We start from the raw sequence: 24,483 nt of genomic DNA on the forward strand, positions 1-24,483 counted from the left end.
AAGTCATATTTGTTATTTCTTTTAAAAGGGGATTCTGGAGTTAATGCAGTAATGGTAGTGAAGAAACATCTAGAACATAGAATATGTAGAACACTGCTTGTAATCATAATATGTAAAAATCTATATCTTATTTAGATTAAAATAACATGCTACTCCCTCCTGAACATAAAACCCAACACCAGTTCATTTAACCACTCCATGTTTATTGCTTATTCATATTTTTACATTAAAGTTCGTGAAGCTACTGAGATCAAGAGAAACGCAACATTTGTTGTTCACTCCGTTTCAGACCAAACTCCTCAGCAGGAAGAGAATAAATCATTCAGAGAAACATCATCAGATAAAGTGTGAATGTGACAGGAGCTGGTTTTTTATTTTTCATAAATAATCAAAAACAGTCGAGCTCGTCTTAAAACAGAAACGAAATAAAACATTCAAATCAGACGGAACAGGAGACTGAAAGCGCTCCTCGGCTTCCTCTGGGTCCAAAAGCGGCGCAGGGCTCTTCCACAGAAACATTTGATCATGGCGGCTCTCAGCTAACACCTGATCAGGGATTAATAAAAGCCCGACTGGAGCCATAAAAAACCAGAAACCAGATTGGATTAAATCAGAGAAAAGCTGCACATCAGAACCAGGAGAACCACAGCCGATACAGGAAGTAGGTTAAAACATGAGAGCCAATGAAAGGGAATCAGAAAGAAAACATTTTACTTCCAGACATGATGAACTGTAGTTTTATTGACTTGATTTGGAGGAAATCCATGGAGGGAGAATTTAAGATTAACTTAATCTGACCGAGTTAAACTAACTGACAGACAACCTCTCAGTGTCAATCGTTTTTAGTCATCAGCAACATCCTTTCTGTTTCATTCTTTCACATCGAGCTAAAACAAACACACTGGCCTCCATCTTGGTTTCATCCTAATCCCAAATATTCTGGGTTATTCATTTTAGACGACATTATTACTGAAAATTTGTTCCCGGAGTCAAACTGAAGAAGTTCTGTTTGGACTTCCATACCCCGGCTACACCTTCCATCAGAACCATCATTCAAAGATTAAACCTTCAGAACCAGAGCGCCTCCCACCGCTAAAGGAATCCCAGGTTTATTTTTCTTCACTCCCACATTTATTTGTAGAAACTAAACCTAGAGATTCTGTTTGTCAGATCTATAACAGAAAACGCTGCAGACTCATAAAAACCTCCAATCGGTTCAGCTGAGCGGTTCTCCTGCTCACAATTCCAGGAGTTTCTCCAGAAATCTTTATGTTTTTCCAGTCATCATTAGAAATCTCCTCCATTCTAAGAAAAGGCGGGAATCACCATGGAAACCAGTGACTGCTCAGTTCGACCTTAAAGTGAAGATTCTTCCAGGAATCAATTGTTCTGATATGATTTCTAGTTTATTAACGGTGGATTTTTATCTGAGGTTTAAATATAAAGGAAGCAGTGATCCGAACAACCCCCCCCCCCCCCCAACTGCTGCAGACGCAGCAGAGGAAGCTTCTCCTGATTGGTTGAACTCACGGTTCCGGTTCAGAAGTTTTTATTTTGTTTATGGGTCGAGAAACTGATACAAAAATTAAAAACACATGATGAGAACTTTCTTCTGTTGCCTTCACTGTCGTTTCTGTTGGTCCGTTTGGGTTCCTGACTCCTGAATACTTGGATTTTAGGCGTTTTTATCTCCGCCGTAAGAAGAAAAGCAGAGATCAGAGATGCCATCTGGGTCAGATCCAGAACCTCAGTGGGTCCTGGTCCTCGGCTCTGACAGCAGATCGGTTTGATTTAAATACGGAGTGAAATCGTGAGTGTTTACAGCCTTATTATAAAACATCCACACAGTAAAAGGATGAGACCCACGCTGAATATTTACATATATAACAATCGAGTCCACCGCCGGGCCGCCGGCGCCGCTGCAGCCGGATCCACAGTTCAGAGGCGTTAACAGAGGAGGGACGTCTTAGTCCCATCTGAGAACTGTATATCTGTGTTGCTAAGTCCTCCGCACACGCACGCACACACACACGCACACACACACACAGAGAGAACAGTCCCCCAACCCAGCTGAAGAGATGTGCAGCCCCCTCCCAACTAAACAAGGCAGCTCCTGTCATGCGTCACACATTCAGGTTTAGTCCAGAAAACCTTCTGCTCTACCAAACAAGAGGAAAAATTTGAAAGAAAGCAAACGATTAACCCCGTCGGTGACGAACGGCAGGAGGCTCCTCCGGTCGGTTAGCTTCAAACGTGTTAACTGGGAGTCGCGGTTCCTGTGCCGTCAGCCTCTCTGTCCGTAGTTTACATCCTGGCCGTTATTCGTCTCCATCGGGTCGTCCTTGAATTTCTCACAATGCTCCATGACTTTCCTGGAAACAAGAAGCATCAACGGCGTCACTAGATGAACGTTTTCAGATTCGCTAAAATTCTAACAAAAACTAGAGCGCATTTTAAGTGGCAGACCAACACAGCGGGAGCATCGATGTAAAGTTAAAGATGGATTCTATCATCTTTAAATGGAATCTGAAAAGTGTGGCATGCATTTATAAAGTGTGTATAAAAATGCACATTTTAAGAACTTCTCTGCTTCCCTTCCTCATAAAGAAAGTCAGCTGCAGATCATCTGAATTTATAAATTTTTTTTTTAGCAAGAATAAATTTTATTTGTAAAACATGGTCAGAAAGTAAATACATTTAATTAAAAATAAGTAATAATTTAAACGAAATACATTATTTAATTATTTTAGTTTCATTAATTTGATAACTGCATCTCAAATATCATTAAAAATTTATGTTTGAATCCAAATTAAAATATTTCCTCCTTGATTTAATTAAAATATTGGCACCTATGGCTTTCCATACAATCCAAATGTTTGAATTGATCAACTTTACCTGGTGTGAGAGATTTAGATTTAACTTTTAATCCTTAATAATAGAAGATTTCTTCAGTTTCTACATCAAGATAAGTGACAGCAGTAATAAAAACACACGATAAATAAATGACATAATTAGCAATGAGTTATGTTATTTTGTGGATTTAAATCATTACATTTTACATCAGAAAAATAAATAAAGGAAGACATTTTCACAGCTTTAGTCTTCATATAAAATCCTGTGTCCTGTACTAAAAGTACAGCCGGTGCAGTAATTGATCATTTAAATTAGTTTAATTAATTTAGTTCTGGAATTACAGGACATGCTAAGAATAAATTTAAGGATTTTATATTTTTTCTTCTTTTGTCTTAATAGCATGTACAGAAGAGGATTAGGACCAGTGGGAAAAGAAAAATGTAACTGATTTTTACATTTTATTTCAGTTAAGAATTCTGACTTTTCTCAGAATTCTGACTTTTTTTATTGTCAGAATTCAGTCAGAATTCTGTGATTAAAGTCAGAATTCTGAGAAAAAAGTCGGAATTCTGAGAAAAAAGTCGGAATTCTGAGAAAAAAGTCAGAATTCTGAGATTAAAGTCAGAATTCTGAGAAAAAAGTCAGAATTCTGAGATTAAAGTCAGATTACATTTTTTCCAATACTAAGTTGAAATAAAATTTTAAAATCAGTAAACTTTTTTTTTTTTTTTCAGTGGCCCTAATCCTCTTCCGTAAGCATGACACTGTCTCATTTCCCAGTCTTCTCCCGATTGGTTGATCAGCGTCTTCGTTGAATTTGCTAGTTATGAGAGTCCAAAGAGAAACAGAACCAGTGAGAAGTGTCTGCCTTCAAAGCCTATGAATGGTTTCTCTTTCTCACTAAAGTTGTGTCCTACTTCGACTTGTTCTGTCACATAAAACCCACTCCAGTTCATCGTTATACGACATGAAATGAGATGTAAAAATGGTGTAAATGTTTTATTCCTCTCTCACAGTGAAAAAAATGGGAGCTGATATAGAATGACATCTACTGCAGATTATATTGTTTTATTGAAGCCTTGAATTGTGTAGTAAATGTACTGCAGCTGTGATAATTCAGTGGAAACCTGCAGATCAATGCATGTTAAGCCTGAAGCTTTAGGATGAGTACCGGGAACAGAAAGTGAGACCTTTGGAATGACTGCTGCTGATTCATCTCTATGCAGATGACGCTGTTGTTTTAGAGCAAAATGAAGGGACTCTTGCTCACCTGGCCATCTCCTTGGTCTCTGGTTTTGAACTTTCCAGTTCAAGGACTTTCTCCAGAAGGCTAACTCCACCTTCCTTTATTAGCAGCGGACAATATTTGCTCGCTGTTGATAAAAATGAAACCATAGAATGAGTCCCATGCACAATACAGTTAGATCTGAATCAAATGAGCACATCAACTTAATATGAAGGAAGTTGTGAGAAATAATTCAACGAGGTAATTAAGGTGAAGAAATTTGTCCAATAAGCTTTTTGTACAACATCAAAGTGTTTTATCAAACACAAATCTGCTTTATAAGCTGGAACATGTTTAACATTGTCCTCCTAAGAGCAGTTCTGCTCATAAAGGTTATCACAGATTGAAACCAAGCAGATACTCACGGTAAACCGAAACCAGGTTGTAAAGAGCCCACGTGGCCCAGTGCTGACTGACAGGCGCGATACCCTGAGGAAGGAGGCGGAGGATCGGCTCAAATGACCTGCAGGATAAAATGTAAAAAAATCAGAAAAAAAATAATGTCACCTCCACAACAATCTTTAGGTTAAGAGCTAGGCTAACACCTCCATCATGATTTTTAGGCTGACAGCTAGGCTAACACTACCATCATGATTTTTAGGCCGACAGCTAGGCTAACACCTCCATCATGATTTTTAGGCTGAGAGCTAGGCTAACACCTCCATCATGATTTTTAGGCTGAGAGCTAGGCTAACACCTCCATCATGATTTTTAGGCTGAGAGCTAGGCTAACACCTCCATCATGATTTTTAGGCTGAGAGCTAGGCTAACACCTCCATCATGATTTTTAGGCTGACAGCTAGGCTAACACATCCATCATGAATTTTAGGCTGACAGCTAGGCTAACACATCCATCATGACCTTTAGGCTAATAGCTAGGCTAAGACCGACATCATGATCTTTAAGCTAACAGTTTGGCTACCACTATTATCATGATCTTTAGGATAACAGCTAGGCTAACAATATTTTTTCATGATCTTTAGGCTACCAGCCAGCTTAACAGCACCATCATGATCTTGAAGCTAACAGCTAAGCTAACACTACAATCAAGATGTTTAAGCTGACAGCTATGCTAACAGTACCATCATGATTTTTAAGCTGACAGCTTGGCTAACACTATTATCATGATCTTTAGGCTAACAGCTAGGCTAATACCACCATCATGATCTTTGGGCTAACAGTTAGGCTAATATCACCATCATGATCTTTAGGCTAACAGTAAGGCTAACCATAACATTATGATCTTTAAGCTAACAGCTATGCTAACACTACCATCATGATCCTTAGGCTAACAGCTAAGCTAATACCACCATCATGATCTTTAGGGTAACAGTTAAGCTAACCATACCATCATGATATTTAGGCTAACAGCTAGGCTAATATCACCATCATGATCTTTAGGCTAACAGTAAGGCTAACCATAACAGTATGATCTTGAAGCTAACAGCTATGCTAACACTACCATCATGATCCTTAAGCTAACAGCTGATGTGATGCCTGCATCATTCCTGATCAACCTGCAGTAAAAACCATCACCTGTAGTTGATGTTTCGCCGCGAGCTGACATCCCAGCTCTGGATTGCTTTCCACATTCTGTCCATCACGGCGTCTCTTTTCGGCTCCTCCATCGCCCAAACTTCAGGACCGTCGAACATGATGTGTGACAGGACTCCGCATGCGTTGTAGGACACCTCGATCCCATCGGCTTTGCTCTCCAGCAGGTAACTGCATCAAACAGCAGGAGGAAATCAGCCGATGAGGGTTATTTTATTATAAACGGAGTGCCTCCTCAGCTATCAGACATATTTTATTGTTTCTGGGAATTACACAGTTGCTCAAGGTAGGCTGAGCGTTCTTACCTGAAGACAGTGATGAACTGTGGCGTCAGCAGCTGTGGCCTCAAAGATTTCACCTCTGCAACATTTCCCAGAAGTCCCAACATGTTACGGTGAAGCTCCTGCTTATCTGGAAACTCCTGTTGGGCAGAACCAATCTGGCATTACTTCTCCATCAGGTAAGATACTGAAAGCTCAGATCTACTCCAAGTCATCCCCGTTTATGGAAATAAAGATGAGGACTCACCCCCAGACACTCCAGGAAGAGACTCATCCCACGGCAGTTCAGGAACATCTGACAGTTGTCTGGTGTCTCGTCTGTGATGTTCCAGAGCGCGCTCCAGGAGAACTCCATCACCTGGTCACACTGAATGGAAACAAACATCAGAAACCTCCTAAACACAAGCTCTAAAAACAGGCAGTGGGTCTTAATAAGATGGAGACTCACAGTTCTGTCCTGCAGCTTCTTCTGGATTAGATTCAGCATGGTCTGAGAAGAGAAAAAGATTCATTTAAAAACATCTTAAAAACTGGTCGGAGCTTCATTCCACACATACTGTGGCTCTGGTGGTTAAGGGAATATCTGTTCTTAAAATATTACAAAGAATTATCAATTACAAAAATTTGATTTCATTGATCTTCACCAGTTTCTTCTTCCACTAAACCTTCCATTAACATGCTTGGTTACAGCATGAACAACCAATTCCTTAGCAGTAAGCGTCTGCAGCTTATATCTTCCAAATGTTCTTTGTAGAACACAAGTAATAGTAGTAGTAAGAATATTTTGTGACTGTTCTGATATTAAAACATACCGAGAAACCAAAGGTTTTTTTTTTATTTGCCATAAGCTAGAATTATCAGGGTTAACAGAAAGCAGCACGTTTAATGCACTTTCTGTATGAATATAGTCAACATTTAAAAATAGCTCTTTTTAGATAAACTTGTTTATTTATGATTTTATTAATAAAAGTTTTGGTGACGTTATTTCTTTTTGTATCACAGAAAATCTTACCAATTTTGAAAGTCCCACCATCAGTTCTTACCCTCTCAGATCAAAACCAACTGCCGAATTTTCATTTTTCACCAGTTGGAAGGATGAGAGCACAGAACCAAGGGCAAAACGTTTTTCCTGTCAAAGTTATTCTGGAATATGGATCTGGTTCAAGAGTTTACATTTTATACAATTGGAGCCCAGTGAGACCAAACCTCACTCTTGCTGAATCCCAAATCGCTCCCTAACCACTAACCCTTCACTATCAAGTGTTACTCCAAAGTAGGGATGGAACGGTTTATGAAAACCGTCCGAACCGTTCGATTCGACTGTCTCGGTTCGGTTCGTGTGTGTTGCGTTCGGTTCATACGCTGCTCCTTTTTCTCATAGGCGAAGCGTTTACACTCCAGAGCAGAAGGTGGCGGTACTGCGACCAAAGCCAACCGCCAGTAGTAAACAAGAAGAAGCGAAGCAGCGTAGCCGGGTGTAGCAGAAAAAAATCAGTTGTTGTGGAGAATTGTGTGGGTATGGCGAATGGGAAAGAACAGGAGTTGGAAGACGCGCCAGCAGCACTTTATAGGTCTGCTGTATGGGACCACTTTGCATTTAGAGTGACCTACGATGACGGCGGAAAGAAAGTGTTGGATAAAAGTGCAACAGTGTGCAAGCATTGTGCAACACGTTTTGTTTATGCTAACAGCAACATGACCAACATGTCATGCTAACAATCAACATATACCGAACCGAAAACCGTGACCACGAAACCGTGAACCGAACTGAACCGTGGATTTTGTGAACCATTCCACCCCTACTCTAAGGTCACAGTAAAGTCACCCTCGCAGATGTGGAAGGCGCCTAGATTGCGTGGGGGGTATAAATGTGAATGGGGTGGCCTCTTCCCTCCAACGGAAAGGGAAATCAGTCGTTCCTATGGCGACACCGTAATGCCGTATGGGAATGGCTGTAGCACATTTGCCCCTTTCTTAAAAATAAATCTATCCAGTCAAATAAAACTATTTCAAAGACGACCTTCCATTTAGGGACCAAAGACGTCTTTTTTCTTTCTCCTAATTTGTGATTTTTCTGTCAGTGGGATGCCATATTCCAGTGAGTCTGCACCGATGCAGACTCGCTATTTAAGGGCTGAATGGTCGGACCCTCTGCGGGAACACGTAAAAATAGGACTAGAGTTTAGGGGCCGGTTTTGGGATTAAGCCTTAGACTCCCTCTCAACAGATTTCAGCTCTTTCAAATCTGAACCTCAAAGTTCTGTTTAACCGCTCAGATCTTCTACAGAAACATCTCAAGGTTTGGACCCAGAAGGTCCAACGATCCCAGTTCTGAATTTCCTTAAAACTGCTTCCACTGATCATCTGATGACAGTATGGAATAGTAGGGAATCACCATAGCAACCACCTGGAAGAGGTGTTGATTTGGACTTTCAAAATAAAGCTGAGAGATTCCTATAAAATAAAAGCTGAGCTCTCTAATAGTTTAGATTAATACTAAACAATTTTCTCTGTAGTTTCCAAAGATCACAGAAAGGATTTATTCTTATACAGCAACATCCTTCAAATATATTCTGAAAGGTTTCATGCATCCACTTGTATCCACCATGTATCCACATCTATGCTGATTAAATTCTGCTTTTGTCAGTTTTTCATGCTTTAAATACAGAATGTATCATGTTTCACTCTGATTCAGAACCGAGTGAAAGTTCGGACCCAGCTAGGATCAGTTACCGTGCCGAGCTAGATTCTTAACGAACATTTACACACCATGCTAGTGACGATCTACGGTACTACTGCTCTCTAGTGGGAACCAACATGGAGGCGCCCGTAACATTCAGAAGGTTTGCGGAGAGTCAGGCGACGAAGGCAGCCTTTGGTGAATTTACTAAACAGAGTCGGCTTTTGGGAAGTGGATACGACAAACGATCGTCTAATCGGGGGGATACAGATGCAGGAAACAACGACAGACGTTGAGGTTCATCACACTGCTAAGCAGAATCATGACTGGAAATCATGTCTCATATTAGGGAAGCGAGGATTTTTATGAATGTTTGAAATTGCATGATTAAAGAGGCTGACTGTCGGGAGATGAACTAGTGCCAGTTTAGCACGGTTAGGTTGCATCTGGCACGGTTAGGTTCAGTTTTGCATTCCATTTACAATCAACATTTATCTCAGTTATCGTGCTCGGATCTCGGCACGGTTTCAAAAAGGCGGTGTAAATGGGGCTTTAGGAACATCCATATCTCACATTTCCAACCTTCATCAGAGCAAGGTTTTTATCTAAATTCATCTTCCAGAAGCACACATTAAATCCTCCTGAGGTTATAAAGACAGGATATCCAGGTGATGGAGTTACCTTGACGAAGCCCATCTTCCCCACAGCCTCCTTGTGGTGGTTGTCCACCTGGCAGACCAAAGCGTTGCAGAGGTGAACGGCGATCCTCTGGATGGACTCGTCCTGCCGGGCCGGCTCCAGGATCTTCAGCAGCAGCTGGTTGACCCGGCTGTACTGGAACTCCAGCTCCTCTGGGATACTGAAGTTACACAAAGTCAAGCAGCAGTTTCTCTGGACCTGAAGCGAGAATATGGAGAAGTTTCAACCGGAGGAAAGACATCCGCTCACTGAAAGCAGATCAAACTATAGATTTTCTACCCAACGGAACCATCTGACTTACAGTGACCTCCTGGTACTGCTCCATCCCGTTCAAAACCACCTGGATGACCTCCCGGCGTAACCGCACGCTCTGGTCGCTGCGGTACTCCGTGTTGGTAAGGTAGAAGAGAGCGGCGCTGCCCGTCACCTGGATGCTCTTATCGTATTTATGGCACTTCAGAGCGGCGATCACCAGCTGTTAAAGAGCAGAAACAAACTAACAGTCTGAGGCAGCGAGGCGGCTGGAAATCAGACGTGTGGGTCCAGGTTCTGACCTGCAGGGCTCGCAGCAGCTGGCTGCAGTGTTGTATCCGGGCGATGTCAAACAGCTGGTTGATGGCTCTGTGGGCGAGCTCCGGACGAAACTCTGTGTAGGCTTCTATGGCGTTCAGAACCTGCTCTTCATTCTTTGATCCGGTTACCTGAGAGGGCGCCGAGCAACAGGAGGGTGCGATTAGAGATCAATCGACACGGGTTTGTTTAGATCAGTCCAGTGGATCCCAGATATGTGCAGCCGATTAGTTTGGGGTCCGATTCCTTCTTTTAGATGATAAAATGTAACTTAATTCAATTCTCGATTTAAAAACAAACAACTCAAAGAAAATGTGAATAAAGGCAGAAAATGGAGTAAACAGCATTGCATGCACTTGATCTGACAAAGGCAATTCAATTTGCATGCATGGACCTGTGTTCTGATTGCAACTCTATTTTAATCTCTGTAGCGGCAAACAAACTTCAGGGCTGGAGTGAAAAAGTCGCTCTCTTACACATACTCCTATATATTTTACCTTCAATTTATTTTGGTTTCATCTTGTTTCATCGTTCTGCATTTATTCTGAAATTTAGTTGCATTATTTTCCTACTTTTTTTACTACAATAATAAGTTATGAGTTCAATCTTTGTTTTATTCAGTATTTGTTCCAGATTTTTGATCCCATTTTGATTTTTTATTAAAAGATCGCAAGACCTGTCTTGGTTTTTTACAATTGCTAAATTATTCTTTTAATTTGAAAATCCCTCTAAAAATGTATTAAAACCAGACTGAATTTAAGCCACCTCCATGCTCTTCTATCCAGTTTTGTTCCACTATTTCAACCAAAATGTAGAAAAGATTTAAAGGACTTTCTTTTTATCCTTTTTTTTTTTTTATTTGGATTTTAAATGTTTCCTAGAGTTAGCATTTTTCTTCCAGATTGTACCCAGATTTGTTCTGGATGAAGGAAGTTTGTAACTCTAAAACATTTGTTTTATTAAAGTACAATAAATAAGTAAATGCATTTAACCTATCCGCTTGGGGGGCAGTGAGCTGAGTTGGGGAGCAGTCTGGTGTTAAGGGTCTTGCTCAGGGACCCAGAGAGTCAGTCTAAGGCAGGGGTCGGCAACCCAAACTGCTAGAAGAGCCATATTGGACCAAAAAAAATAAAAAATAATCTGTCTGCAGCTGCAAAAATGTAAAAGCCTTACATATGCCTCATATGGCATCTTGGGCTCTAAGTGTTTTATCCCACTATAGAAAAGGACTATGTGGGCTTAAATATATAATAAGCATTCATGATTAAATGTTTATCCTGAAGCAAATGTCACATAGTAGCCTGAGGTGAGGGAGGAGCATTTATAATTATAGAAACACATTAAAGGAACCTTTCTATGGTGTTTCTGTGTTTCTGTTGGGAGGAGTTTATTGAGTCATGAGGAACCAAGCAGGAAGTGACATCAGAGCTGTGCTCTCTAATCCCGAAATCCCACATCCTCCGTCACCATTGTTCCTTGGTCTGATTAATATTTTTAGGATTTGGGGGAAAAAATGGAAGAAAGTTCCCATCCCTGCATCAGAGCGCTGCCTGTTTGATCTGTGGACGGTTTTCCATCATTGCAACAAAACTAGCAGCAGTAGTGGAGTTTGGAAAAGCAATCCACTTCTTAAATCTATCTTTGCGCTCTTCTAATTTATCGTGCAATCGCACTTTTTCTCTCACTCCCAGCTTGGTGGTGGGCTGCAGATTTAGCTTTCCCTGGAAATGCCTTTCCACATTTTTCTTTTTTGTTTTTTGACAACCTCTCATTACAAAGCGAAAATGCAGGCAATCGTTCAGCATTGTAATGAAAGCAGATGAGTCGGCCTATTTGAATCCTCTTTTCTCATCAGCAATCTTCCTTTTTTTCCCTTTGGGATTCATATTCCGAGACACACCTGCAGCTGTGTTAGCCTGGCACCGAGCCACGCTGGTTCCAAGTTATGATCACTGATCTCTATGGCTTTAACACAAATTATTGTTTAAATTTATTTATAATACACATTTCTAAAGCATTGGAAAACATTAATTTTTGTTTACAACCTGCACACCATATAAAAAAAAAAAAAATCGATATTCATAAATTTTTTAAAAAGCTCCAGGGAGCCACAAGGGGAAGGCTAAAGAGCCGCTAAAGTTGCCGACCCCTGGTCTAAGTGGACAAACTATGTAAAATCAGTAATCCCTGTGATCTAAACTTATCTTATCACATGCTAATACCATTGTGCTGTGTATTGTACCCTATTGGCAGGCTTATGTCCTGGATTGTGCTTTTCCCCAAATATAAGGAACATTTTAATCAGACCTCATGTTCCCACTCCCTTGCTTTTCAGTTATAGATGTTTGGCTATTATACAAAAACTCTGGATCGGCTTATGTTGTTCTTTCCCATATTTCCACTGTGGTGGAAGCTTGAATGTACAAAGTAATTGTAACTTGCCTTTCCAAATAAAAATTTCAATAAAAAAATAAAAATAAAGAATACATTGGTTTTATTAAAGTAAAATAAATAAATAAATGCATTTAACCCATCCCCTTGGGGACCTGAGTGAAGTTGGCAAAAAATTTTGTTTGTGCCGCTATCATTTTAAAGATATAAAGAAATGTTTCTAGAGGTCATCAAGGGTCAACCAGCCCCCCCGCCTTCTTCAAAATCAGACGAAATGGATGTCAATTAACTCAGCTCCGTTTGTGCAGCAAAACATTTTGTTTGTGCTGCTTTGGCTTTGAAGATATTAATGAAAATGTAAAGGTCAAAAGGTCAACCAGCCCCCCCACCTTCTTCGAATTAGACAAAATTGGTGTCAAACGTTTGTGCAGCAAAAATGTTCGTTTGTGCCACTATCATTTCAGAATGAACAAATGTTCACTGACCTTTGATGGCTTCTACAAACAATTATTAATATCATTAAAATGATAGCAGTACAAAAAATGTATATATTTTAAAATATGCATTTTTACATTTTTTATATATTTATTTTAAATATTTTATATTTAAAATTATCAGCCAAAGCTTCAGCCCTCTTCAAAGCAGCTGAGCAGTACCTTATAAGCAGGGATGTGAGTCACGTTGCACAGTGTGGTATCATAGAGTCCCAGAAACTGCAGCGGCCTCTTCAGCTCCTGGAACGGGTAGAGGCTGCTTTTACAGGGTTCAGTGCTGAAAAAAGAGACCAAAGTCTGTTATCTGATGGGAAAAAAATTTGATTTATCCGAACGTCAGATGGATACCCACCTGGGACGGCCCAAAGCTTCCTCGAAGTGGGGCACTGTGCAGTTGTCCAGCATGATGTGACCCGAGATGTCCAAGGACACCAGATTGACCAGACGCTTAACGATGACGGTCAGGACCTCCTTGGTCATTTTAAACTTGGTATTCCTTCTGCTCTCTCTGGATATATCTAGGTGTCTGAAAGAGAACACGCATGTTGGGGCATGAAGAAGAGCTTCAGTGTGATGAGACGATGCTAATCCTAACAAAGAAGTTATTTAAAAATTCATGCAAAACTAACTGAAGGCCACAATGTTGTAATTACTTAATATCATTATTATAAACGTTTCTCAGATAATCGACAAAGTATTGAAATAAATGAGTTTCCTTCAGATGTTTCTAGTTTAAAACCAGGATAATAATGTTAAGTTATGAAGCATTACATCAACCTTTAGATGAGAAACAAGCTGCAGGCATTCAGGAGCCAAAGGAACAGGTTGATCTACTTTCCTTTAAGGATGTCTTTCTATTACTGCCTAACCTTGGATTTCCTGTTATAACATATTCAGGCTGTGAGGTGATGATGTTAAAATATGATCTGACTCTCAAACATGTTCCAAAGTGAAAATGGAGGCAAAGAAAGAGAACTGAATGTTTCAGACGAGCATAAACAACTACCGAAGTGTATTTAAATGACAGTGGAGTTAAGAAATGTCTGTCAGATCTTTTCTCTATCACACTCTAATCATTAGAATGGTACAAAAACAATCCCCATATAAACCTGACACTGAACTCTAAACAAAGCCAAAATGATAGTTATCTTTATTTTACAAACAGCCCTCTGATCTAAAACTACTGTTTCTGTTCACCTATAGATGGATAACAGGATCTCTAAGGAACTCTAGCCTGAATAGATGGCTCAAGGTTAATAAAGATACAATTTTCTGCATGAACACTATTGTAATCAATTCATTTGTTTGTAATGTGCTGAGTGAGTTTTCACTATTAATTTTTGCAGCTCTTTCCCACTACAATCCCACCAATTACACTAGGCTGATTCTACATCCCATGGCCTTTTTTATGTAACCCTGAGCTATCTCTATAGTTATACTGCTATAGGCTTAGACTGCTGGAGGACATGGGGACCCCCATTTCATCATTCATCTTTTTCTCATAGTAGCTTCATCTGGTCTGTTCCTGTTCTGCTGTGACTCCATCCTGGGGAGAAATATCAGCTGTGCTGCTGCCATCAACACCTTTGTTTCTAGATGTTGGAGATCGGCCTGTTTTTCAGTGTAGTCCTGTTTCTCTGATACTAACTGGCTGGATGTGCTCTCTTCATCCTCTGGCATGAAAGCTGGCTTGGAGCTCGTCTGCCTGGCTGTGTGTTTCCTGGACGGGGCCGCCTTTTATTAGCCTCGTGAGACCATCCTGATCTCGCGAGCTTTCAAGGTTTCACTCGCTAATCAGTCTGGAGACTCTCCATTGAAGAAAATTTGGAGCCGTTCACCAAACGAATGTCCAATCAGCGTTGGTTTTGAGGCGGGTTGAGGTGTGACTCAACGAGAAGCGCGAAAGTTCAGTCTAAAGAACATGGCGGCTTCAGCCGATGAAACTAGCGTTAGCGTGACTATCGAGCAAGTTTTATGGGAATTACAGAGTATTTCTTCACTGAAAGAAGAGCAAAACACTGCTCTGGAGGCTTTTCTCAGAGGAAAAGATGTTTTTGCTCTTCTCCCGACTGGTTTCGGCAAGAGTTTGATCTATCAATTGGCTCCTCTTCGTCGTCGCTCTGTTAGTACGTCATATGCTTCGTTGATCTGATTGGTTTATTTGGCCCGTCTATCACCAACATAGGCCAATCAGCTAACCAGTATTTTCGCTCCTTCCCAAAATTACTTCAACGGAAGGTTTCCAGATGGATATGCGGAGCAAATCCATCTGGCGGAGTCAGGTTACCCTTTTACAGCTGCTTTTTGTATCTCTGCCTCTGTCTCCTTGAACCCCAGTCGGCCTCAGCAGATGGCCGCTCACACTAAGCCTGGTTCTGCTGGAGGTTTCTTCCTGTTAAAAGGGAGTTTTTCCTCTCCACTGTCGCTACAAGCATGCTTAGTGTGAGGGATTGCTGAAGAGTCAATGAGTCGATGCAATCAACTGGTTTTCCTTAGATAGAAAACTTGAATCAATCTGACTGGATGATCTGGTGAACTGGAAAGTGCCTTGAGATGACATGATGTGAATTGGTGCTATAGAAATAAACTGAATTGAACTGAATTCATTTTGTGCATTAAAAACAAAACAGTGAAATCTGTGAAACTTCAGGGATTTTTATGTTATGCATACATCTGAGTAGAAACAGAGGTGAAGTCTTAAAGACATAACCAAGAAGAAATACCCAAAGAAAAATAAACAAAAGCTGTCCAAGTACCAATCCCTGTGGAACGCCAGGACAAAAGAGAGAGGCCCCGTTCAAAGGATATGGTCAGAGTCAAGGACTCTGACCTTAAACTCTTAGCAATTTAGTGCGTATTTGTAATTTAAATATCAGACATGACTGACATCAAGGACTCCAACACATCAAACCAACTCATAATCTCTCAGACTGGGTAATACAGACACTATTTGTTGGATTATTCCCCCTATGGTTCCATGAAGTCATTTTTCTCTATGTAATTTAACTACATAGAGGCCCAAAAGTATTCACACCTCTGGCCGGTTAAGGTTTTTTTTTGACAGGTTATTATTGAAGTAACATTAATGGTTCGGTGTGGTCAGTTCAGAGTCTGGATTTAATCTGATAGAAAATCTGTGGCAGGAAATAAAGATAAGGGTGATGACACAGAGGCATTCCAACCGCTTTCTCGCAAAGGAAAGACCCAAGAAAGGGAAAAAGCTTGTCTGCCATCGGAGGTTAGATGGCTGTAATAATATTAAATATGTTTCAATTAATTATTCATGTTTCCATTAATTATTGAGAATTGTATAAATAGTATAATGGTATATTTTAATAAAATGTACAGATAAACAATCCTGAATTGATTCCTTTTCCATCTATGGGTAGCGTGGGGGGGGGGGGGGGGGGGGGGGGGGGGTTCTGGTGTCGTAAAGGAAAAGTTTGGTAACATTTAGAAATTAAACTTCGGAAAGTACTTTAAATAAGAAATTATTCCATCCTGTTCAATAAATTATACGTTTTTTTTAAATTCAGAGTAATTTTCATGTGAATGAGCTTTACTGGAGGCATCCATGTTTGTCAAAGAACACTACTGCCACCTACTGGTTAGTGACGTCACGGTGCGGTATCGGCTGTTGATCAAGTCCCAGTGCTGTATCTGGTGTTTGTCACAACGCGCTATTATCCAAGCCATGTTGAAAACATTCTTCTTCCAAATGTTGGCTACATATTACGGGTTTTTTCTCTGGCCAGAAGTTCGATGGCAAATTCTCCCTCTTCAAGTTGGCGATCCAACGACCAACCCGTCCGTGGAGGATCAGGAATCAGAAAGGTGGAATAACTCTTTTTTTTTTCACTTTTACCCGATGTATTCCAGCATCCAGCTGCCATGCACGTGGGCATTGTCAGTTTCACTATAGCTCTGGTGAATTTCAATGGTGAAGTCCTCTGGAAATCTTCAATAATTGTTGTTGATTGCAGATGTGTCTAGTAGTTCCCATTGATTTAGCTTGTAAAGCGGGGAGAATGGCGCTAGGCTTACCGCACCGTGACGTCACTGCTGGAAGATGGCAGGAGGGAGGGGTTACTATATTTGGGCAAAAATGGCCACTCCCAGACTCTGTGATCGCAACTAAAATTATTGTTTGGATTTTCTTAATGATTAATAGTAAATTCATTAAATCACCACAAACATACTAGTTTTAGGTAAAGATAATGATCCATTGATCATTCCTTGCTGACCTTGTTTCCTTTAAGTGTGTCTTATCACCTCAATCATGGATACAATGTCACCAGACTGATCAACATCTACATAAGTTATTTTTTCTTAAAATAAGTGAATTTTTTCTTGAATTTAGGGGATAAGTGAGACACTTTGCCAATGGAATAAGACAATTCACATTTAAAATAAGAAAAAACAAATTCATTGTCTTATTTGAAGTGCATATTATCTAATTATCTTATTTTAAGAGTAAATATCCTCATCCCATTGGCAATAAATCTTATTTACATACTCAAATTAAGGGTAGATACATTTAATTTAAGACATTTTGACTTATTTCTAGATGGTTTTTGCAGAGTATAACTTGACACAACCTTACTTTGAAAGTGTATTTCCAGGCTCGAAACTCTGCATGACCTTCTCCACCTCATGTTCCTCTGAAGATCTCACCAAGAGCTTACAGAGACACTCAACATTTTTTATTACTGAGATAGCAAAATCTAAGCAGCTAATTTTACCTTCCTAAAGCTTTAAATAAGCCTGCAAATTCCTAAAGGTTTTCCAAAGACGCAAGAAAACTAAGAAGTTAAACCAGTTACTCCTCAAAAATAAATTTGATAACTAGATAAAAAAAACAACAACTGTTTAATCACCACTAATCTATTAATCACAGAGTGGAGATTATGACGATGCAGCCAATATGTTGAATCAGATCACGGTTCCAGATGGCTCTTTCCGACCGATACAACATATTTGTATTGGCTGACAGAGCAGTAAAAGTAAACAACTGTAAACATCAGATGATCAAGTTCAGGACATTGTGCATCTCTGTTTAATCAACGACGCCATGAGCCAAATGCTTGATGTAAGTTTGAATATTTTTTCTTTCTTGTTTACTGTTTTTCTCAGATTTATGACTTATATGAACATGAAATATTTTGGTTTGACTTAGTATGAGTTGAATTAATTCTAAAAAAATTTATTGTTTAGTTGTATTTTGTGCATAATTGATGCCATTTCTCGCCTTTGCCCCTTCATTACAGACAGGTGACCGCAGCACCTGGAATATTTTGGAGTTGGGTATTGGGGCCGGGTGAGCTCTTGGATTGAGGCTCGCAGCCATGCAGTTTTTGACCGCTATTGATTGTTTTTGTTTTTCAAGTGGCATAAAATGAAAGAAATGAGCCACAATGATCTGGCTGTCACGTCATACTGTGGTAAGAAATTCTAAATGTGTTTCTGGATAATAAAGTGTCTTGAAAAGGAGGCAAAAAGTGTGTTGGATTGAATAGCATCTTTACCGGAAGGCTTGCGCTAATAAACAACTTGTGAAGATGTAGCTCAATAAAAGTGAGGAAAAACAGGAGAGCGAGTATTGATCCCTGTGGGACGCCTGAAGGAACGGCTTTAAATTTGGACTTTAAGGAACGTATGAGAGAATTAATGGAGGAGATAAACTGATCTAAAACAACAAAAACTGAAAAAATATCTTCAATCTGAGTTGAACTTTCGATGAGTTTTCACATTTCGACCGTTCCACCAACTCAAAGCAACCAAAGAAGTCATTTTGCCCTGCGAGAACCTTACCTGAGGTTAACCAGCTCCAACACTGTTCCAACCAGTTCCTCTGATAGGTCCACATTGTAGAGAACAAGAGAGGCCAGTCTGTCCCTCCACTGAGTGAGAAAAGCTGTTCCCTGTAAGTGTACTTCTGACAGATCCAAAGAGGTAATGGACTTCAGGGGTTTGAGAAGGTTCTCCACTTTCACATCGGCGGGCAGGCTGCCCAGGTTGAGCAGCCTGAGGCGGTTAAATCCGTGGAAGCTAAAGTCTGTTTCCAAGTTCTGCCGAGAGGCACGGCCGTCTTCGTCCTCATCCTCGGAGTCTTCGGGACAGGCGAGCGTGGGACCGCCCTTCCTGTAGAAGATGTTTTTACAGCGAAACAGACAAAGAGACACCAGCGTCTCACGGAAGCTGGTGAGCGTCATTAGGCTGCGAGACGACAGGCTGTCACAGTAGGGGAGGTGGAGCTCAATCAGGTCCTGGAAGATGTAAACAAAAAGACAATTAATTAACACTAGATGTCCCATCCCCCATCCCCTCTACAACATTATGTATTCACCTTACCTTGCTAACTGTCCCTATTGTAATGCAAATAACCTGTGATATAACCAGCCCTTCTACAGGAGACTGGATAAAGCCTGAAACAAACTGGCATCAGAACTTTTCAAGCACTTTTCATTACCTGCCCCTGCAACATCAGACCTTTTTGCAGGAATATCTTGATAAGTCATATCTAAATCTTTTATTTAACCAAACTTATTGAACAACCAGATATCATACAGGTCCTAGTTCCTGAGCTGAGAACAGGTCATAACCATGCTTTTCCAACATGGCAATGCAGAGCCTATTTATATTGTCCATTCACCAACAGACTCAATTATATTGCAAAGCTCACTATGTGAAATATATGGAGGATAAAAAGTGCCAAAATTAAATAAATAAATACAAATAAATAAATAAACAATTCATTAAATGTGTAATTCATTAAATAAATAAGGAATTGAATATATAAATGTGTCATTCATTTAATAAAATACGTCTTAATTTTATTAAAAATATATATATAATTATTTCAGTGTGCCTTTAATTATTTCATGGTCCTGTGTCGCAGTGCATCGAAACCATTAAAAGAATCTGTCAAATTCACCCATCAAAGTTAGGGGGCGGGGTTAACACAAATCGAGTCGCCACCTACTGTATCAGAGTATGTTCACAACCTGTGGATCACAGTCTCTGTAATCGATTTGCTTCGCCTTAATGTGCAGGGTGACCAATCAGGTGTTAGATAACCGCCCCCTAACTTTGATGGGTGAGTTTGACAGATTCTTTTAATGGTTTCGATGCACTGCGACACAGGACCAGTTAAGTTAAGTTAAGTTAAAATATACACAAAAAATAAAATGAAATGTGAGACTGAAGTTAAAGTAAAGAGAAGCTAATATCAGCCAGAAAGACTTGGATCGGTGCCTCTCCTATAATAGTGACTATTTAAATCGTGTCATCATATCATCCATGGTTCATTCCCTACTTAGGAGCCTTTTAACGCCTGCATACACATCAGACTTTTACAGTAAACGAAAAAATGTATTCCTCAGCATTTAGACAGAAGCTTTACCTGTTTCCGTATGGCCTCCAGGTCTCTGTCCCGTACAAAGTTTCCTCTCAGCTGCACTCGGCTCACTCTGGTGCTCCGAGGGTCTGAGAAGAGCTGGAAGAAGCTCTCCTCTGGTTCAAAGCTACTGTCAGAGTGGACCAACTCCATGTACCTGAGAGGAGAGAGAAGATAAAAACATGCAACAAACACAGACAGTGCCGTTTTCGATTAAGACTAAAGGTTTGCGTACGTGTTGACGAGTTTGTCGCAGATTTCGCTCGGTAGGAAGATGTCGGAGCGCATGCAGAGCTTGTTCCTGGATCCTTGGTAGCACATGGTCTTCCTTAGATTCCTGAGGCAGAAGACTGTAGCCAGAGTCATGAGGCTGTCCGGGTCGTCTCCTGCTTTGGCTGCCATGTTCGCCCCTTCTTCCCTGGCTCAGATTAAAGACGGGCAGTGCAGGCGACCTAACGGGACACAAGAGGGATCATCACTGCCTTGATGCATGTGCAAGAAAAAAAATCAGAACTATGAAGGTTTCCTAAAAGCCAAAACTGAAGTACAGCGTGCGGGCAGTATGGTTCAAAAGAACAGGTTTAAGTCAGGATAGTTGGAAATTAAACTCTGATTTGTTTCCTGCTAAAATTAGAGCAACCAAGCATCATTTATCAAACTCCTCTCCTGTAGAACCATCTACCAGTTTTAGTCTGTGATGCAGACATCCCTTCTGCTTTTAAAATTAGGCTTAAAACTTTCCTTCTTGAAAAAGCTGATAGTTAGAATAGCTCATGTTATCCTAAGCCATCTTTATAGTTTTGCTGCTATGGGCTTTGATTGCTGGAGGACATAGGGACCACTTTCCCCCTCTCTTCTTCCTGTTCTCTCTCCCATCCCTTTGACATGAAACTTGGCTGAGAGCTTGTCTGCTCGTCCCTCACCTCATGCTACATGACATTTGCTCGAGATTAACATTTAATCATGAATCCTTATTATATATTTAAGCTTAAATTGTCCTTTTTTATAGCGGGCTAAAACGCTTAGAGCTTGTGTTGCCATAAAAGGCATATAAAAGACTTTAACATTTTTGCAGCTCCAGACAGATTTATTTTTGTTTTTTTGGTCTAATATAGCTCTTTGAGCATTTTGGGTTGCTGACCCTGGGTTAATTGGATTCTCCGCATTCTCCTTAGGTGTGCGTGAATGGTTGTTTGTCCCATTTGTCTCGGTGTTGCTATGCAATGGACTGTTGACCTGTCCAGGGTGGACCCCGCCTCGCTTGTAGACAGCTGGAGATAGACACCAGCACCGCTTGGGATCATTGTGACAGAAAATGGATGGATTTCACTTTCCAGCAGGAGAACCAACCTGAAGATCCAGATTGAGATATGGACGGATGGCCTAGTAGTCAAAGCCCGGACCTAAACCCAACTGAGAACCTGAGTAGAGACCGGAAAGCTGATGTTTACAGATGTTCTCCATGTGATCTGACTGAGCTGTAACTGTCTCTAAAGAGGAAAAACTGAGAAAAGCTTCTGAAAAATATTTTCTCTTCCTTCCTCTTCAGTGTTTAGAGCCTTTTTGATCATTTCTCACATATGATCCAGATAAAACTTTAAACTCTTCGCTCGGTTCTGTTGCAGTGATCTCTTGTTACGTCACATTTATCATTAATATTCAGAAACTTCAATCCAAACACAGATTCTGCTAAAAGTTTAGCACTTGGATCTAAAAACCCGATCTGTCATTAAAGTGTTCACATCCATGTTGATCAAATTATTCACCTTAAATCGGCTTCTTTTCAAGCTCAATCTGGTTTCAGAGTTAAAAAATAAAATGAAATACCGATAAATATTAAATAAACCCATCATGTAATAAAGCCGAACCATCAGAGGAGTTCTGTGACCCGGTTCGGTCTGTTCTGATCACTGAGCTGAACTGTTAGCAGCAGGTTAGCTGCAGTAGCTGCTGTTAGCTGCTGACAAGCCCAAACTCTCCCCTGAAACAGCAGAACCGAACCGGACAAACTGCAATAAGTGATGTTATCAAAGGTTAAAGGTCACCTCTGCTTCATTCTGACCCCAGATCAGCTCACTGGGGAATTAGCTGCTAGTTAGCGCTGACTTTCCTGCTCTGAGACTAGCCAAACTTAGCAGGAAGCTAACAGAACCGGCCGGACAGCTGAGCTAGATCACAGCCGCTCAGCGGGACCGGACCGCGGCACACACCGGCTCCGGAGTCTGGCGGCTGGGCAGAGGAGCCTACCTGAGCTTCGTGTCCTGATGACGGATGAAATTAAAATGTTTTCAGTTCTCACTCATCTGATTTTCGCTTTCGTCCCGATGTCAACAAACAGACTCCTCCTCCTCCTCCTCTTCCTCTGCTCCCACTTCCTGTAGCTGTCAGTCAGCTAGCCTCCACTGGAGCAAGGCAGCAAAACACCTCATTTACATTCAAATGTCTCCAAACGGACATTTGGAGCTGAGAAAATTCAATGTTTAAACATGGAGGCAACCAGAGGAGGAGAAGGAGTCAGGTGGAGAACCTGGGGCTGAACCTTCCAGTGGAGAGGAGAGTGCAGGCAGTGTGGGGCAAAAGAAGTTAGGATAGCTGGAAATAAAACTCTCATTTATTTCCTGATGAAATGAGAGCATCCAAGCATCATTTATCAAACTCCTCTCCTGTACAACCATCTACCAGTGTGTGATGCAGACACCTAGAGTGGCTCAGCTTATCCTCAGCTATAGCTATGCTGCTATAGGCTTCGACTGCAGGAGGACAAAGGGAGCACTTTTCCCCTCTTCCCTTCTTGCTCTCTCTCTCACATCCCTTTTATGTGGAACTTGGCTGAAAGCTTTTCTGCTTATCTATTTCTTCTCCAAGACGGAATAACCTATGAAGCTAGTTTACCATTACCCTTTCAAACATAGGAAATGTTTATGGATCAGTGCTTCTTTGTTCCTCCTCTATATCTGAGTTTCTCTTCTTGAATCACGGCCAGCCTCCTGTAGAACCATCTACCAGTTTTAGTCTGTGATACAGACAGCCTGTCTACTTTCAAAATTACAATTCAAAATTTCCTTTTTGATAAAGCTGATAGAGTGGCTCAGGTTATCCTAAGCTATCTCCGTAGTTTTACTGCTATAGGGTTCGACTGCAGGAGGACATAGGGACCACTTTTCCCCTCTCCTCTTCTTGTGCTCTCTATCATCCCTTTGACATAAAACTTGGCTGAAAGATTGTCTGCTTATGTATAGCCCCCAGACAGATACACCTATGAAGCTAGTTTACCATTACCCTTTCAAACATAGGAAGTGTTTATGGATCAGTGCTTCTATGTTCCTCCTCTATATCTGAGTTTCTCTCCTTGAACCGCAGTCTGCCTCAGGAGAAGGCAGCTCGAACCGAGGCAGGTTCTGCTGCAGGTTTATTCTGTTAAAAAGGAGTTTTTTTCTCTCCACTGTCTCTGGGTGCATGCTAGGTGTGAGGGATTGCTGTAGAGTCAAGGACACAATGAATCTGAATGTTTTCCAGAGTAAATTTCACAAAGCATGTTTACTGAAAACTGAGTTTTCTAAACCCCAAATATGGGAGAAATCTGAGTTTTCCGTTTCACAAAGAGAGTTTATTCAACCCGTTTAAGTCAGTATAGAATCATTCTCCTCAGAGCAGAGCTCCTGATTTCCTGATTTAATCAAGAGAGTTTGATCATATTTTTGTGCATAAAATAAGAAAATCAATTACTAGGTCCTGAGACACATTGTTGTTGTTTTTTTTATACAAACATTGCATGTTCGTTTAAAGAGGATCTTATTAAAGAATGATCGGCATTTTCTTAATTGGTAATTAAAGAGAGATGATTCTACAACTCAGTTGACAGGAGATTAGATTTATTTTAACTAGATTAGTTGGTAGTTTGTTTATCCAGATCATTTTACTTTCACAGTCGTTGCATGAAGAACTACTGAAATTATTTTCAGATTAAACATAAATAGATTAATCAGTGGCGGTTCTAGATCAATTGTGATACAGGGCGAGGAGGGGGCCCATATGTTTTCATGGGGGGCACAGAAAAGCATGAAATAAAAAACACGGCAAGGGATTCAAATATATTATAAGATAGCAGCATGAAGTGAAATTTCTATTCAGTTAGGTTTAATTAAAATGTATGTCTTTTTAGGCCAATATACATCATTTAGGAATTTTACATATTTTTGACTTAATTTAAGTTAAAATTACTGTTTTCTATAAAATAGGAATTAGAACTCAAGAAAAAAATGATAAATTCAGCTGTAAAA

General features: G+C 40.4%; 1 protein-coding gene across 1 annotated transcript; it reads right to left on the bottom strand.

Moving 5' to 3' along the window:
- Positions 1 to 1,484: 1,484 nt before the first annotated feature.
- Positions 1,485 to 22,598, bottom strand: zer1 (zyg-11 related, cell cycle regulator). Its single transcript, XM_038274517.1, has 16 exons — positions 22,451 to 22,598; positions 20,439 to 20,655; positions 20,210 to 20,360; positions 18,619 to 19,073; positions 13,160 to 13,333; positions 12,970 to 13,084; positions 9,907 to 10,053; positions 9,654 to 9,827; positions 9,335 to 9,550; positions 6,422 to 6,463; positions 6,221 to 6,340; positions 5,998 to 6,113; positions 5,675 to 5,863; positions 4,504 to 4,601; positions 4,124 to 4,226; positions 1,485 to 2,372 (listed from the first exon to the last, which is right to left on the bottom strand). Exons 2-16 carry the CDS (start codon positions 20,603 to 20,605, stop codon positions 2,285 to 2,287), a joined length of 2,355 nt encoding a protein of 784 aa, XP_038130445.1. The 5' UTR covers positions 20,606 to 20,655; positions 22,451 to 22,598; the 3' UTR covers positions 1,485 to 2,284.
- Between the last annotated feature and the right edge of the window lie 1,885 nt (positions 22,599 to 24,483).

Source organism: Cyprinodon tularosa, unplaced genomic scaffold, assembly GCF_016077235.1.
Source record: "Cyprinodon tularosa strain WSP-4 unplaced genomic scaffold, ASM1607723v1 ctg1202, whole genome shotgun sequence".
In the NCBI taxonomy this organism is placed as follows: Eukaryota; Metazoa; Chordata; class Actinopteri; order Cyprinodontiformes; family Cyprinodontidae; genus Cyprinodon; species Cyprinodon tularosa.

Bases quoted from the DNA above. Each gene is read 5' to 3' on its own strand.
- zer1 (XM_038274517.1), bottom strand. From the start codon at position 20,605: ATGGCAGCCAAAGCAGGAGACGACCCGGACAGCCTCATGACTCTGGCT. The intron at 13,085-13,159 runs GTGGGTATCCAT...CTCTTTTTTCAG, and splicing joins GAAGCTTTGGGCCGTCCCAG to CACTGAACCCTGTAAAAGCA. The intron at 9,551-9,653 runs GTAAGTCAGATG...TTCTCGCTTCAG, and splicing joins AGCAGTACCAGGAGGTCACT to GTCCAGAGAAACTGCTGCTT.